Source organism: Achroia grisella, unplaced genomic scaffold, assembly GCF_030625045.1.
Source record: "Achroia grisella isolate CSIRO2021 unplaced genomic scaffold, CSIRO_AGI_Agris_v1 utg777, whole genome shotgun sequence".
In the NCBI taxonomy this organism is placed as follows: domain Eukaryota; kingdom Metazoa; phylum Arthropoda; class Insecta; order Lepidoptera; family Pyralidae; genus Achroia; species Achroia grisella.
The window spans coordinates 627,419-645,139 of record NW_026713017.1 but is presented as its reverse complement, the minus strand read 5'-3'; the positions used below and the strand labels follow the sequence as shown (position 1 = coordinate 645,139).

Genomic DNA, 17,721 nt, shown 5'->3' with positions numbered 1-17,721 from the left:
GAAACCTTAAGATACTCTTCGGATGATATATACAATGATACATGACGATCTACCATAAAAGATATATATACTAATACAAAAATTTCCTTCCCTTTCCTTTCTTTCTTATTCTGTTTTCTTACCAATCTGGCAACGTTTGTATTTTCTGTCAATATTAGAAAACAAATATAAATCGTTATATAAAAAAGTATATGTATGTTTTTAAATTGCATAACATTGTAAAAGATTATTTACAAATTTACAGTAAGTAAAAAATAAAAAAAAAAAACTATTTTTTAAATTAAATACCTATACAGTATAATACCTATATAGTTATAAATTTTCGTATCGTAGAATTGATTACTAAAATTTTAAGTTTTCAGATACTATTTTTAGTAATAGTAAATTTTAGTTCGCTCTCATTATAGTTATGAAAGTGAACTAAATTAAACAACATGGTTTATATGTTGTCAGTTAATACAGATGTTGCCAGTTTAACCAGTAAAATTTGTATACACCGATACAATTGGGGTGTAGTTGTATGTGAAGGGAGAAATTAATTATAAATTTATATTGCATGAAAATTGCAAACTGTCTTTAGTAGCACGCATACTCGTAGTTGGCTGTAATGATATAAATAATGCGTGTATAGAAACCGATGTGGGGTTCAAAATAAATTATTTGAATTTATATGCAATGCACAAGCGACGCGACATATAAATGATTGTATGTAGGGATTTATCACAACACGTGCACCTATATTTAAAAAAAAAAAACTATTAGTAACCCACCTCGGTTTTGCTCTGTTCCAGTTATAGGCACTACTATTTTTTTTTAATTACAGCCCATGTTACACTTGTCGAAAACTTAAGTAATAGGTATTTCTTTAATCAGTTAAGAATAACTTACAAGAAGTATAGTGAAATCTTTCATTTTTGTATAACTAATTTATATTTAACTGGTTTTTAATAATTGGTTTTAAATAATGTAACTGGTTTTAAATATTGTGCGGGGGTATAAAGTTCGAAGCTTAAATACTAAAGCTCTAATCTAAGTCTTGGTTAGGTTTGTATATCCGTGCCAGAAGTAATTATAAATTTCAGTTATATTTTGAAAAAAAAAAAAAAAACTAATAAAGCACATATTACTTGTTGATAGTATAATGACGAAACTAAGGATGGGAGAATATTATTTAGAATCTGACAAAAATTTTTAGTATCCATTACAAACAAATCATTCCATTCACAAAATGTAGATACTGTATTGTATCGTTAGAACATAACATAAGAAATCTCTTTTTGATGCGTTCTCAAAATAAAATTCTTTTCTATATTCTAGATTAGATGGGTATAGAAGAAAAATTCGCGCCATGCTTAATGTCTGTCTGGTAATTCAAATTGACACTCATAGATGGCGTTGTAAACATTCGCGTATTTTAATCAATAATTGTAACAATTGACATCGCGTGAGGCAAATATATTTTCCATTAAATTATATATTCTATGATTAGTATATTTTATAATCTAAATGTAATAAAGTGTACTAAACGCGAAAGTTTAAATACAGTAGTTGATGCTTTAGCAAACGCTCCAGTATTGATCCTGTCTGTTATTGGGAAGTTTCAACATGCCAGTAATATTTAAAATGTGATACTATTTATATGCTTATAATTCATTTAAATCGTGCGATCTGTTTCTAAAAGGAAGTACTTTTTATATATATTAAAGGTATTGTGATTTAAACCGATGTAGAAATGAAGAAAAGAAAGAAAAAACTTAAACTGTTGAAATTAATTAAAAAACTTGTGCTAATTGTGTAACTTTTGCTTATAATAAATAACTATGTAGCCATAAATGTAAATAGTTTGAAATTGAAATTTGCATTAATTTAGCCCATGTTTTCATATCATAATTATATTTGTACTCCGTTTTTAGTTATTTTCTCTTCATGGCTTGAATATTAAAAAAATAAATGATTCGTTCTTCTACAATTAATATACTTCTACATTTAATATTCAAATATGTTTTATCTTTTTTAATTAAAAATGTATTTAAATATTTAATAATAGAACACGTGAACCGAAATAGTTGTCAGTATTCAAGTGTCAAAGAGTTTTTTCTTTCTGAATTTAAAATGTCTTCCTTTTGGTAACGATTAGCTAATTAATTTTGTGTCACTACGCGTGCAATCACTAACGTGTGCGTTTGTGTGCGTGCAGCACAGGGCCGAACTCAGTCGCACACCGGAGCAGCTGGTGAGACTCACATAACGTTAGCTTTTGTGTTGTCGTGTGCTGTTTTTGTGTTGTTTTGGAATACCTGGGTTAAAAACCGCTTTAGAGGCCATCCATACACAATTTGGTATCATCAAAAAAATCTTGAAATCTAGATCCCTTCTAAGTTTAGAACTAGAGGTGTGACATGACATATCAATTCTGAAATGTGACCAGAAAAAGCGGGTTTTTAATCCCCTGAATCCTTGTATTGTACCCATTCAATAGATAAAGACTAATTCCATTTTCAACGCTTTTTTGGGTGGTGACTTTGTGGATAAAAGAGCTTTAAGTACAGTAAATGTTGTGACGCTTCCCAGAACTTATTGCACATTAAGATTTTGTCCACAAGAAAAAAAAAGATAAGTGTTGGTCCCAGGAACTTAAGTGTAATGTTACACTTAAGTTCCTGGGACCAACAGCCGGAATCTTATACTGTGCAAAATGAAAATCAATAGCGAATAACAGAGTTGTTATGGCATAACACACTGTGCAAATAAAAGTGGTTGTCACAATGTTTATGAAAAAAATCTGTTCTACTTATAAAATATACTCAACACTTACATTCATGCTACCAACTTGTATTTTTTTTAATGTATATTTGTCATTTTAAAACATGTTTCTTAGATTTTATTTTGGTTGAACTATATGTTAATACTCATATTCAATGGTTAAATTTATATAGAATGCTAGTAGTTTCGCTTATCGCTTATTGTTGACAATATATTATATATTAATGCACTGATTTATATTAAAATATATAATTCTTATGTATTGTTTGTCAACTCCAAAATAGCTAGTCAGATTTGTCTGAAATTTGGTGTATTTTGTGTATATTTGAATGAGTTTCTGGATAGGTTCTTGTTTGGTGGCGCTACTATTTCAGGCTCTACGTTTTCTAATATGTATATAAATATTATATATTTTTATTGAATACGAATTGCATTTCAGCTTGAAATATATTGTAGTGGTTTTATAAAGAATAAAATTAGCTTACCGGTTAAATTAATTCGAGTATGATTACAAGTTTCCCTGCATGGAGTTTCAGTTTGTGTTTCTTTATTTAAAAGCAGATATTACATTTGTGACGTGAATACTTCAGTTTTGTGGCAATAATACCATCACCAATTTTTATTACAAGCAACATTTAGTTCAGTGGATTTTTGTAAAGATATATTTGTATATAGAAGTCTGAGACAAACCTTAATAATCTAAGATGTTTCATTGTTTACTACTCAATTGATTAATAAAATATTTTTTAATATTATGCGTAGTGTAATCCTGACTATTATTATAAATGAGAATTTGTTTGTTTGTTGTTTCATGTCATTAATGACACCAATTGTTAGGTTTGGCACTTTGAGAATGGTAGTAGGTATATTCATATCAAGCCATCAGTCAGGAACGACGATTGACCAAGATTGCCGATGATTGAACGTTAATTAACAATATATCTGTACAGTATCTTTATAAAGTAGGTATATTTTTTTTAACTAATGAATGAATTTTTCCCAGGATGAAAATGAAGGTCCAGTAACGAAGAGTATAAGGTTGACAGCTGCCCTGATACTTAGGAATATTGTAATATACTCCAATACTGGACGACGGTGAGTATGTACACAAATCTATACCAATTACAAGAACAGAAGTTAGTCTATCTTTCGGTTTGTAACATTTTATTCATAAGTGATGATGATTACGATGATGATGATGACAATGATGATGGTGATAATGATGATGACTATAAATATATATGTACACCATATTTTCTACTCAAATTCAAGCGAGATACGTGACTGAAGTTACTAATTTCATAAATAAATCCACTTAAAGTTTAAATGCCTTTTACGATCAAACACTTAGTGATTTTATGCGTTCGAAAATGGCTTAATACAAAAGCGGTCAGGTCATAAAATATGTTAAGTATTATATCTATAGGAGAGTATAAGTCTTTCAGTTGTAAAGTTATATTGAGTACTTCTAAGTTTATGTTGTCCTCTATATTATAATAATTAGTAGATAGGTATGAATTACATGGAAGCTTTCATGAACAGTGTGAAACGAAATATAATGTTAATAAGGAATAAAATTATTAAAAACTGGTAAAATAGTAGATTTCTTAATACAGATTATCCTGATTTTTTATACCACAAGCTCAGTACGAAAGTATAATTCTCCAAATGTCCACAGAATCAATATAGATTCACGTAGAAATCACAGAAATATTACTTCTGTCTGTTTGCCTAACACAATATAATAATAATAACCTTAGACAATTCATACGGCGCTATCTAATGCCAAGTCAAGCAAAGCTTGTTATGGATACTAGACAACTGCTATATACTTAGATTTTTTTAAACATATACATAGTGTTTATGTGTATGTGTCTAAGTGTTTACCTAACAATTATACTCATGAATAACATCAAATCTAACCCGCGACCATCGGAAGTAAAGTGGCGTTCTAAACTGCTAGACCAGGGCAGTCAAATATGTGTAAAATAATTTAATAAATTAATTATACTTACATCTTTCTTCACAGACAACTTCGCTCTTATGAAGCTCATCTGGCGTCGATTGCACTCAGCAGCGTGGAAGCATCTCGAACCATTGCCCAAGTGCTGTATGACATGAACAACATCTGAGAATCGTCTGACGGGCTCAGGCCCGACTATATATAACAAAGATCAAGAAACAGCTGACAAACAGATATTCGATAAAATAAATCTACGTGTAGATTTACTATATGGTATACTTTGTTTTTTAATAGATACCTATATTCCAAAACAAAGTTTCTGAGACTATCTGCATGTTCGCGATAATATCAAAAACCGCTGAACAGATTGTAACGCGGTTTTCATATATCAACAGCGATATCTGAGGAAGATTTGCGTGTATAATTCGTTAAGGTTTTATATTGTAACTGAAATACCTGGGCGTAGCGGAACGGGTCACTAGGAAATAATAAACAAAACAAGCCGAGCTTGTATTATTACTTATTAAAATAGTATTTGTAAATACATACATAATACAAAATAAATGCTGTATTAACACGAAAACTTCAATCGAAAATCGAGTATAGAGTTGTGCTTTAAAGTCGAAGTTCCAAAAATTGAATGTTTTTAGTTAAGGCTGTTTAATATATGAAGAGCAAGAATGCAAATTCTGCGACCTGAAGTTAAAGCTATGTAGCGTGTTAAATTATTGAACCGATGTGGTTAATATGTACCATAGACTAGTGGTATTTTCGTAGAAGTCAAAACATTATTTTATGTAAGAAGTACCACATAGATACGTCATAATACTCCAGTGTACCACAGTACCACATGCGGTACTTGCCCTTATAAAATATTAAAAAAATAAACATCTGTTATATAATTGCGTTCCTTATAAGGGATCCTGCGCGAAGTTAGGATATTAATTATAGTAATACCAATATAATATTTAAGTTACTAGAAATGTTGGAATAATATTGTGAATAATTAAAGAATTGACGTTTGTAACTTAATTATATCAAACGAAAATATGTCGAATTATTATATTTATATGTGTATTATATATGTAATGTTTGCGTTGTGGCCCAGTGCTTTACAACTCGAATTAGATCCAAAGGATGATAAATATTTTTCGTCCATATATATTTCTGACTTACTCTCCTGGGATTCAATGTTTCCGACAATGATAACAAATCAATTTAATCTGACCCACGGCGAGAGGCTCGCCTTCCTCGTTGCAGTCAAGTATATCAACCGGATGTGGGTATGTCGAGAGTTTAGGTCACGTCATAATTTTGACAATTCCTCTGACAACCGCGTTAGGGATAGCAGTCTTGAAAGTTTATTAGTATTATATTATTAGTAATATTTGGGTATGACAATCTAAGGAGCAATTATTCGTCTAAACTTACAGTAGGTTTAAAGGTAAACATAATCTCTATGTACTTATCATTATTTACAATATAAGCTATGGAAGAGTGGAGCCACAGGGCACATGCATTTTTATGCTTAAAAGGATGTTTCAACAACTACATAGAACTTAGTAAAAATGTGTTACCTAAATAAAGAATTTTTAATTTGAATACTGAAGATTAAAATGTAATATCGTTTGTTACAACATCCTAATTGAGCGGGAAAACATAGATAAAAATTCTGTATTTGAAACAGATTTAAATGTATAATTTTACAATTTGTACGACCATTTAGCAATTTAGCCGGTGAAACTGGAAAGGCAAACTGTGGTAAGCAGCATTAAAATTGTCTGGAAAAAAAAGTTGCTATTACGGGTCATATATATATATCATATACTAGGATCTGCAACTCTCATATGGTCATAGAAAATCCAAAACCTATAGATTTTAATCTGTTACAAAAACAGACTTGCACTTCAAATTGAGACGCAGGTCGTTAAGTGTTATCGTCGATAAGTGATAAGGATTAGATTTAGATATTTAAGATTTTATACAGGTGTTCTATATAAGAGTATATATATCAAAATATATTGATTAATGTAGGTATATTATAAACTCTTATGATATCTCAAATCTACTCTTAGTTTTATACAAGTATTATATAATATGTACGAATATACATATGAAATCAAATCAAATTAAAATATCTTTATTCATGTAGCTCTACAGACTCTTATATGTCAAATCTACTGTCAGTTCGGAGTGTTTTCGAGCTTAGCTCAAAATAGTTCGAGAACTGACAAGAAATATCTAATCCTTGTGTTATTATATATTTATTATGTATTAGAAAAAATAACCCGTATTCTATACTATATGATCGGCAACTTGATCCTTCGAATCCTTCAGCCGGAAGTAGGATAAGACTGCGTGTTTGGTGAGCGACATAACGTTCTTGTATTCCGAGTCATCAGCTGTTTCGTAAACTTTATTTCAACTCGTATAAAACTCAAAAAGAGTCTACAAAATTTTAATCTTGGTAATTAAATATGTTTGTACACTACCAAGTGACGCTGAATAAATGTTTTTTATTATAAGACTTGTATGTAATTTAGATAAGTCATAACAATTGATATGAATCCCTTACTTAACGGGCACTGTCACCTAATAGCGAGGATGCAATATCTTAACTTTGAACCTTTTAAAAAAGTTGATCCAGTGACATTTAGTTGAATTACTTTTTTTTATTTGTTCGATAGGTTCATTTTTGTATTGAAAATATTACTAATTTACTAGTATTAATAATTTGATAATTAACGTTTTCGCTTGTAAACTGTAACTACATATACTTTAAGATAAGGTGCAGTAAAGTATAAGTATAATAAGTGATATATATTTTTATCAATGTAATAATGTCCGATGCAGTGAATTTATTTGAATTGTAATAATGGCTTGCTTATGCGCCAATCTATTGTAAGTTTGTAGTGTGTAAGATAGGAAATTAAATAAATTTAACAATCACATACATAATTTTATTTCTCTAATATTAATGATAATGTTGATGGTCATATTGGTTGCATAAATTAAAAATATCTTTAGATATAAAAATTACGTGTCACGTTGTTTATCCGCGATGGACTCCTAGACTACTGAACCGATTGCCAATTTGATTTGCACATTGTGTGCAATTTGATCCAACTTGAAAGACGGGATAGCTTATATTTCAATTTATAGTCGCAATATTATTTTATTCAAGAACCTTAGCCCCAGCAATGCGTATCCGGGTCTACTAGTATGTATATATTAAGAAGCAAAATAATTAATAACATTATGGCAATGATTTTACAAATTTATATTTTATTCTTATTTAAAAAAACTACATTCACACAATAATTAAGAGATATATATTATTAATATATAATATTTTTCTATCAGATTAAAAAGAATAATTAAATCCTTTCAGATTTGAAGAAAATATCGTATAGTTTATACAAAAAACAGTTAAATTACTTAAAAAGTAGGTGATAAGCAAGCAATATTAAAAAGTATATTTACAATGTGGCTACTAAATGATGAGATCAGCGTTAAAATGGTATACGATATGTACAAATATATAAGTATTGAGAAATGATTGCAAATACAGTAAATTTAGCAATTTCTACAGAAATTATCTAAGATGGATGACAGATCGAGCACGTGAAGGTTGAGTCAATAAGCTTAATATGTAAATCTGTAACTAAGAATCTTATACATGATTTAAAAGGACGTCGAGGTAGTATACTCTTGATCTATTCTAAAACTGTTGGCCGTAGCTGACCTGTACAGTTAAACCGTACGATAATAGAGTTGATTGCAAAGGCACCCTAAATCCGCAGAACGATACATGGAGCAGTACGTGCATCGCTATGGTTCGAATCTCGGCGCGTCCATAGTTTGTATCCATATAAGAAAGAAGGTATAAGCAAGTATAATTAGTAGAAGGAGTCTACAAGTTCTCATTATAAAGAAAGATTATTTGACGGCGATGATCTAGCTGTTCAGCATTACGGGTCGGATTCCTCGCACGCTACAAACATTTGTATTCATGTATATGATTGTATTAGTCTGGGTGTTTTCTATGTACATATATATTTTATATTATTTATTTCAAGAAGGGTATATTAAGGTTTCTTAAGTGTCGGCAACGCGCACGTGACACCCCTGGTGTTTCAAGCGTCCATAGGCTACGGTAACCATTTACCATCAGATGGGCCGTATGCCTGTTTGTCACTATAGTAGTATAAAAAAAAATATATTTACAAAATGTATTTCAGTATTTCTTTCAGTTCTCTACTACTACTAATACATTTTTTCACCTTTTACTGGTTTGTTACGCTTTGTGGCAAACACACACTTAGAGCTGAAACCAAGTAAGTAAGATATTATTATTACTAAGTGAACCGATGAATACGATGATACGATGAATTTATACATAGGCTTCTCAAAGAAAGCTCAAATACCTAGGGCTTTAAGTGTGAGGTTTAAAAACAAATTTTTAGACACTAACCTGCTTGAGAAAATCGATGGTCATTATTATTATGTAAAACGGCGACACTGTGCGAATAAGAATCTTCTAAACGAGTTGGAGATATGTCAATAGGGTTCCGTGTAATTTTTTTGTGACAAGGTTTTTTTGGCGTCCCGCCTGCATAAACCGTTAGAGATGGCGGATGCACGATTTTATTATCCTCTGTTAAAAACACCAATATTTGAATTGAGTGGTGAAGAAATCTGCGATCATCGATAGTTCTCCTTTTGTTATGCAGTAGATATGGTACTAATGCTTACCAAATTATATTAATTCTAATCTTATAACTAAGCATCAGTAATAATAAATATTGTAATTTATTTATTTATTTTCTCTATATTATCTGTACGACTTGTAGATAGCTATATTAGCTGTTACGTGTTGCTTTATTTGCATTAAACTTTCTTCACCCATTTCATCCACTTTCATGTCATTTTCCAGGAGATAAAAGATCGCATACTTATAAGTATAGACGGATAGTCATAGGTCGATCACACTAGTACTCTTTGGATTACAAGATAGATATGATGGAATCAGTACAGTTTCTATATATAATAATAATAAATACTAAGACATATATTTTTTGTAAATAGATACATAATACTATACTAATATTATAAAGCTGAAGAGTTTGTTTGTTTGAACGCGCTAGTCTCAGGATATACTGGTTCGTATTGAAAAATTATTTTTGTGTTGGATAGTCCATTTGTCGAGTATGGCTTTAAGCTATATAACATTACGCTAAGACCAATAGGACTAAAACGGTAATAAAATATGCAGACGAAGTTGCGCCAGTCAGCTAGTACATAATATACATAGATAACATCCAGAATTACAGACTTATGCAAACAATCATACTTGTGAATACAAATGTTTGCAGCGTGCGATGAATCGAAACCGCGACCATGGGAAGTAAAGGGGTGTACTAAACCACTGCATCACCGAAGCCGTCAAAAGATATCATATACGGATCCCAAAAAACTAAAATAGAGTAGTTCGTATAATATGATGATAGGTGGCGCTCTCGGCACCCGGGAGTACTTTATTTATTCTGTGCCTGGAGCATAATAACGAGATCACGACCGTCCTCGGCGGCTGCAAATATTTGTCTTAATAATGGACGTTTAAGAGGAAATCCTACGACGGTGCATTTAACGCGGTTTCCGTTATAAACCAACCTACATACCACTTTTACTACTATTAGTGATGTCTATGAGTATTGACGGTCTCGATAGTCTAGCGGTTTAGCATACTGCTTTACTTCCAATGGTCGTGGGTTCCATTTTCCATTCCTCGTACAGTGCCAACTTTTGTATTCATAAGTTTTATTGTTTGTATTGGGTGTTTTCTATGTACCTATACTATGTACGTGCTTATAAAAAAACCTAAGTATTTATATATTATATTTATTTATTTATAATTATATATTTATATTTCAGCTGATAACACAAGCTCTGCTTACTGTGGGACTAGATGGTGCTGTGTTAATTATCCAGGGTTATTTATTATTATATTAATCGCTGAATTTTGTACTAAGAACCAGAATTTACGTGAAATCCTATACCTACGATTGTTACATTTTGGTATACGGTTTTTCGTTTGATTGATATCGAGGACTACAGTAATTAGCAGATGTTTGTAAACAAGCAGTGAGTGTTTTCTTGGAGGGTAGGTCGCGTGGCGGTCAATTTGACATTGTGAAGTTTCCACTAAGAATCCTGAGTTCAATAGCAACTATACCAAAATATGTCTATAAATAAACAAACTGAATACATAACAGTTTTATTTCCTTGTTTATAATAATGAATAGCTGTTGTTATTAAACGCTGCGCGCATTTTAATCGATCACGATGACTGAATGAAATCCGATAATCAAATGTCACTCACCCGACATTCCTCCGTGTTATTGGCCCCTACATTCGTTTGTCCTAGACTAAATACCTACCTACGCATTCGATTCACTCGTACCCTGCTATTTCACCTGATACCAATCACCGTTCAATTTCGCAGTCACTTGAAATTCAAATGTTTTTATCGAAACTCGGAATAAAAGGAAATTTAACAACGAACAAAAATTCAAAAGCTTTTTTAAATCACTGTTTGCGAACAATCGCAAAAGCCATTAGGTATTTGCTAAAAAGAACATTTATAATTCAAAAATAGAATGTCAAACATGAAATGAGATGACCTGTTATAAATTCATAAAAAATTGCGATTATTGGGTGTCACTAGTGATTACTTGCTCAAAATTTAAGATTCGAAACTGTTAATGAAAGTGGTAATTGTAACGACAAATATTATTAATTATTATTGTACCAATATTTTATAACATTTCCTATATATTTTAAGTTAATAATTAACATTGGCACGAATACTTGAAGACAAATCTATTTAATTTGTATTTAGCACAGAGTAGCTGAACATTTTCGCGCCGAAACGTCGCAAAGCTAAATTACTGGCAACTTAATACAGTGGTATTAATTTCCTTTTTTTCCCGGCCCTAATAATTGACGGCGGGGACAAGCGGGCAGCACAATGAAGACAGATTGTGATACTCGGGGACATCGATCACGACGTAGAAAGCTTTCTTTTGTCGGAACTAGCGTGGAGACCTTTGGATTTTCAGGCCTCCATTTTGTCTAACACAATTTTGTTCACACATAATCTGTTCGTGTTATCTGTGATTATTTTATCTGTATTGTAACAATCATTATTCTCCGGCCTTTTTTTAAAACTATTCTACTTCTTTGCTACTAAAACATTATTATTTATTCATAAATATTTCAATTTTTTACTAAGATTTTTTGCAAAGAATGTGATAATTTGAACATTTGTACCTTTTTATTAATATATATATCTTATGAAATCCCCATAAATCGAAGTACTAATATTAGCTAAACAACATTTAGGTAAAACCAGGTCGTTTTTGAGGTGCGTGAGGTTTTATTAGTGCCCTGATGGTACTCGAATACCGTGGAAGGCTTTATGCAGTTACCAACTGCTACCTGATGGATATGACTTTGGTCCTATTACATCGCAAGAGGTACGAACTCTTCAGGTTACCGTAATTTCTATCCCGGCTGGAATGGGATAGGGGATCGATCGTAGGCGAATTCCAAGTATGTAGTATTTTCTACTACAGTAAAGTTGTAGATTTATACTGGAAGGTTACCTATAGGTTATGTAATATTAGGTTACCAATAGTAGATAATCTACAATTTCAAAAACGGAAAAATGTGGCGGAGACGAAGTCGCGCAAGTAAGCTAGTATAAGGCAATTTGATGTTTAGTGTGTTGCACAAACACTAAATCTAACCTTTGATGTTTAGTCAAATGTAGATAATAATACAGAAAGTGAGTGAACAAGTCATCGACTATATAAACCTCAGAACAGAACCTGTCATGGAAGTACCTCCTAATGGTCGCTGAAAGTCAATGGAAAAGGAGAGATTTATATTTTATTCATCATTACGCTATCGCTGTGTGTCCGTCCCTATGTAACTAAGTACGTAACGGATTTTGAAGCGGTTTTTTTAATAGATAGAAAGATTCAAGAGGAAGGTTTATATATATATATATATATATATAATACATGTTCACCCGTGCAAAGGCGGGGCGAGTAGCTAGTATACTATAAGACAGGAATATACATTAAAAATATATTTTTAAGTCGTGTTATAAAATACGACGAAACAAGTAGGTGTATACGTTATTCGTTAAACAAAAAAAGGAAATGTTTATTTTGTTAATTAAAAAGATTTTTCGCCAAAAAGATTGGCTGGTAATGAGGGACAGAATTACTGAGACCAATTAGTTTCAATTAATTTCTACTCAGATTATTTGGGTTTGACCTCGACCTAGCTCATACCAGGGATGCCAGTTGTAAAAATACAAGATTTTTTGTTCATTGCTGTTACCTTTTTACAGTTTATACCAGTTTCTATGAGATTTTGATCTACAAAAATTAGGTAGGGGGTCATATAGAGCAAAATTTCTTCTTACAAAAGCTAAGCGTCCTAAGGTTAGCAACCCTAGTTTCTACCCACATTCGGCTCCCGAGGATTTTAATGCCACATTTAAGAATATAATGAAGAAAAACGTTTCCATTGTGGACTAAAGACATAAAAAAATTTCGGTTCTGTATCCGAAAAGGGTGAAACATAATATAAACATTTTGAATGATATTTTATTATATACTTCAGGATTAACGCAGCAAGCCTAGCCAAGTTTGAAAAGCCTCATGTAAGGTTTTCTCGGCTTAACCACACCCGTACCCACATTCCGTAGATATGGTAGATTGGATGTCCATTAATAAAGATAACATTATGAGAGATCACGAGTGACAGGAATAGCAAACTAATGTTAAATTATACATATTATGTATCGTTTACAGCACTATGCATATCACGTCATCATGTGACACCCGTGATACCACTGATGCGTTTCATTTGTAAAAGACTAAGATGTCATGCGTCTTTATCCTGTTGTTTCATATTTCATCTGGAACACTACTTATACGCAATTGTTTAGCGAAAGTAACCAAGAAAACATTTTTTACAAACTTTACTTCGGTAAATATTACTGTATTGTTTTTCAGTAGCAAAGATATGAACGTAGATGGACGAAAAGGGAGAAGACGACCAAAATAAACGGATGGATTGTGTGAAAAATGATATGAATATAAGAAGAGTATGCTTAGATAGGCCGAAAGGGATCAGTGGAAGAGGATAACATATTGCGCCGACCCTAAATAATGAGCTAAAGGCAAGGATTTTCAATTGTTTTTCAGTAGCAATGCTATGTAGATAGTATTTTATAAATATAAATTTTGACACAGAAATTCCCGCTTCAACAATTAAGCACTCAGCAACGTTTATCCAGTTAAAGTTTGCAGCATCCCGGCCACTTCTACAACAGATTAAGATGGATATTCAAATTCAGAATCATTTGAGTATCCAACGAAATTCACTTCAACTTTCAATCGTGATTTACTTTTAACTCTGTGAACTTTGTCTTCTTAGAACATTAAGCAGAGGAGCCGAGTCGGTAGGTGATAATAAAGTTGGGATGGTATAATATAGGATCGCTTTTAAATTTTGAATAAAGAATAATAAAAGCATTTTGCCTTGTTTTTGGAAATTAAAATAAAAAAATATTATATGAGTAGTACCTATGCTATTTTAAATAAAGAATAATTTAAAATTGTATTAATGAAATTAAAATTAAAATTCTTTACTTAGATTTCAAAAATAGAATACTTTATAATCAATTCGCTACGTCCAAATACTGAGCAATACGTACAACTTTATACATCTGGGCTTGGTTCACTATGAACAAAAAAAATGCATGTGATATAAAAGTTTATTTTAGCACGGTATGTTTGCATACCTCATTTTGAACGTTTGTATTTTTTATCGTTCGCATGCAAGCCTGCTTTAATTAAAACAATTTATATGACAAACTGTACAAGCTTTACTATTTAGAACCTTTTCAGGTTGTTGGTTCTTATAAACGCGGTGTAGCTAAACTGTTGGATAGATACATCTCTGTTAGTCGTATGTCTCAAATATGTTGTTCAGAATCTAATTAATCCACAAGACGGCGGTAGGTTCGCCTATTACTCCATTGATCATACTAATATTATAAACGCGAAAGTTTGCGAGTAAGTTTGGATAGATGAATGGAAGTTTATTATTCTTTATACAAAAAATACTGTAGGATTGACTGATTTTGATAATACTTTACAATATTATAGCTTATACATCAGAATAAACATAGCCATATAAATTTGATTCGGGTAAAACCGCGGACACTGCTAGTTTGAAGTAGGTACTCAGAGAAAGCCAATCAAGGGATACCAACTCCATGATAGTCAGAGGCTATCATGGAGTTGATAGCTTATCGGTTATTTAATTTTTATAGGAAAAAAGAAAATTTACCCCATTGTATTGTGTGTAAAAAGTAGAAGATGTCCAGAACCTATTGATGGAATGTGATAGGAACCGAGTAGAGAGGGAACTATTTATTAAAACTTTTGGATCAACATATTTGATGTGGATATTATTCAGAGCATAGTACATGCACTGAGATTGCGTTGTTTGTGTGCGCTGGTAAAAGCAATGTGATAAATAGATGAGTTGGCGATGATTTAATTTTTGTTTGGTATTTTTAAAATTTGTAATGATTAGGTTTGATATAATGTGGTTGACATGTTTGGAAACAAAAAAATCCAAAATAAATTTAGATAAATACTTTTATATATTGACTACTATATAGGTTTATTTTTTAAACGGGTATATCTTTGGTTAGATGTACGTCATTTCAAAGTTTAATAGGTACGTAAAACGTGATATGCAGCCAGGGATGGTAAGCGACAAAACCGCTGATCCAATTTATATGAAAGTCATATATACGTGAAATTGTGAAATTCTCACTCGCTCGTTGCAAATGCATACATAACCATGCTAAAGTGAACATCGAAAAATATCGTAGGTATAAAGTTAATAATATTTAATTTTATTATGACATGAGAGCAATGTGTAGGTATATTATGTAATAGTGATTATTAGAAAGGTGACGGATAATTAAAAACGTTTGTCTGCGGATATGTGTCGTCTAAATCCGCAAAGATGCATGCGGATGTGGCTCTTTTGCTAAATTTAGTGCTAAATGCTATTTTATGCTCTTTTAATTTTATGAAATGATAATTGAGACTTAAGAATTATCTTTTTAGTCTCTCCATTATATTGGTAACGAATTATACCAGTTATAAATATTTTGTTAAAAAATTTTTGTAAAATAAATGTACCACATAAAGAACAAAAATATATATTGAATTTTGATATTTGATAATGCAGATATCATTGTTAGAGTAACGGCTATTTTTCGTCTTTAATCCGCGGATACGGGTACACATCACTAGAAATAAACGAAATATTTTTTTTTGTTGTAATTGCACAAACAAAAAATTACTTACTTGAAGCATGTTTATTGCTAAAGTTAATATAAAGTTATTTCATTTTAGTCGACTGCAATCTACTCTGCGAACTGATATAACTATTTAATTGCTAAGTATTAAATTTTGTTAGTGCTCTTAGTAAAAGAAATTATAGAAGCATATTAAAGTTTCAAGTGGATTTAAGTCACCAGAAACAGCTGTGGGGCGAATGATTTATGAGCGGGGTCCCTCCGTAATTAATCTCCAGTTAACCTGCCCGCGAAAGGTGTACCAGAGCTCGCCGGTAATTATTACGCGCCAGACAAATTAAAGCGATTATTTTAAAATGTCATTACAAACGAATTTTTAATTGTTTAAATAAAATGTATTTATTTATTTCAACTCTATGGTAAAGGTGAGTTTAATTAGTTCACGGCAGGAGGTGAAGTGCGTCGTGAAGTAGAGAGACCGTGAGGCCAAAAGGTTTTGTCAGACACCAAGCGAGAGGGTCCGAGGATACAGTAACCACCTGGAAAATCTGCATTGGCCAGGAAACGTGCAGCGTGAAAACGAATTTAATTTCATATGTCCAATACTGAACTAACCTATACTGAAGAAGGTGAGTTTAATACTATTGGTAATCTCTACCAACCAATCTTTAGGAGTGTAAAGTCCACCTATCCTTCATACAATATCCGACTTGCTTGAGATTAGACAATTCACTGTGATTATGCTCAGGATTGTATATGTTTATTACATGTTGTATTCCGCGGCAATGTCTTCATGAAACCTGTTGATTTCTAATAATATATATATATATATATATACGAAAGGATAATAAAAGAGACTTTAAAATCAGCCAAGTATTTATTGAGTTTATTCATTTTTAGACTAGAAATTATAGGAACTCAGTCTGAATAATTAGTTTAACATATCAAACAGACATCTGTCTGTATACATTAGCTGATACGTTAAGTGATAGGCATTGAGAGTTAGAGAAATCCTAAATTTCGTGACATTAAATTTATAAACCTAATATTGAAATTTGAAATGTTTATGAAAATCTTAAAAGTATTTGATAAAATTGCCTTTGCGACGTCACTCTAGAAGGCGACCAAATGTCAGTGTGGCCAAATGTGACAAAGACCTTGTCTCAGTAGCTCAATTTCTTTATTATTTGAGAAGGGGTCAAAGAATAAAGAAATTTGTGTGACGTATAGTAAGTACCACCTGTACAAGTGGCACGATAGTCTTCATACTGCTCGCTATGTTATGTAAGTACATACGCGACATTTCAGTGTGTAAGCAATTCAAATTATTAAAAATAGATTCGTGTTTATTTAAATAAAATATATTATTTAAAAGTAACAATAAATTCAAACAAAAGGAGTACAGTTAAAATAGGTAAGTTTGAAATTCACAAAGTACCTAATACTTAGAATTCTTTGCCGGCAATACAGAAAATATTTAGGAACAATCCCTTTTGTTGAGTAAAATCTATCGGAATCCTTATGAACATCCCAAATGTTCAAAATGTCGGCTTCAAAAGAATATCTACCATTC

At 31.6% G+C, this 17,721-nt stretch overlaps 1 protein-coding gene across 7 annotated transcripts in view; it reads left to right on the top strand.

Moving 5' to 3' along the window:
- LOC131850585 (AT-rich interactive domain-containing protein 2) overlaps positions 1-5,143 on the top strand; it is a 36,881-nt gene extending 31,738 nt beyond the window's left edge. For 6 of the 7 annotated variants that reach the window (XM_059200872.1, XM_059200870.1, XM_059200867.1 and 3 more), the window contains 3 exons: positions 2,198-2,233; positions 3,767-3,858; positions 4,793-5,143. In XM_059200872.1, the coding sequence (XP_059056855.1) occupies positions 2,198-2,233; positions 3,767-3,858; positions 4,793-4,895 (231 nt within the window). In that variant the 3' untranslated portion in view covers positions 4,896-5,143. The remainder of the gene's footprint in view (positions 1-2,197; positions 2,234-3,766; positions 3,859-4,792) is intronic. The other variant, XM_059200869.1, reaches the window with a different exon arrangement.
- Positions 5,144-17,721: the final 12,578 nt, after the last annotated feature.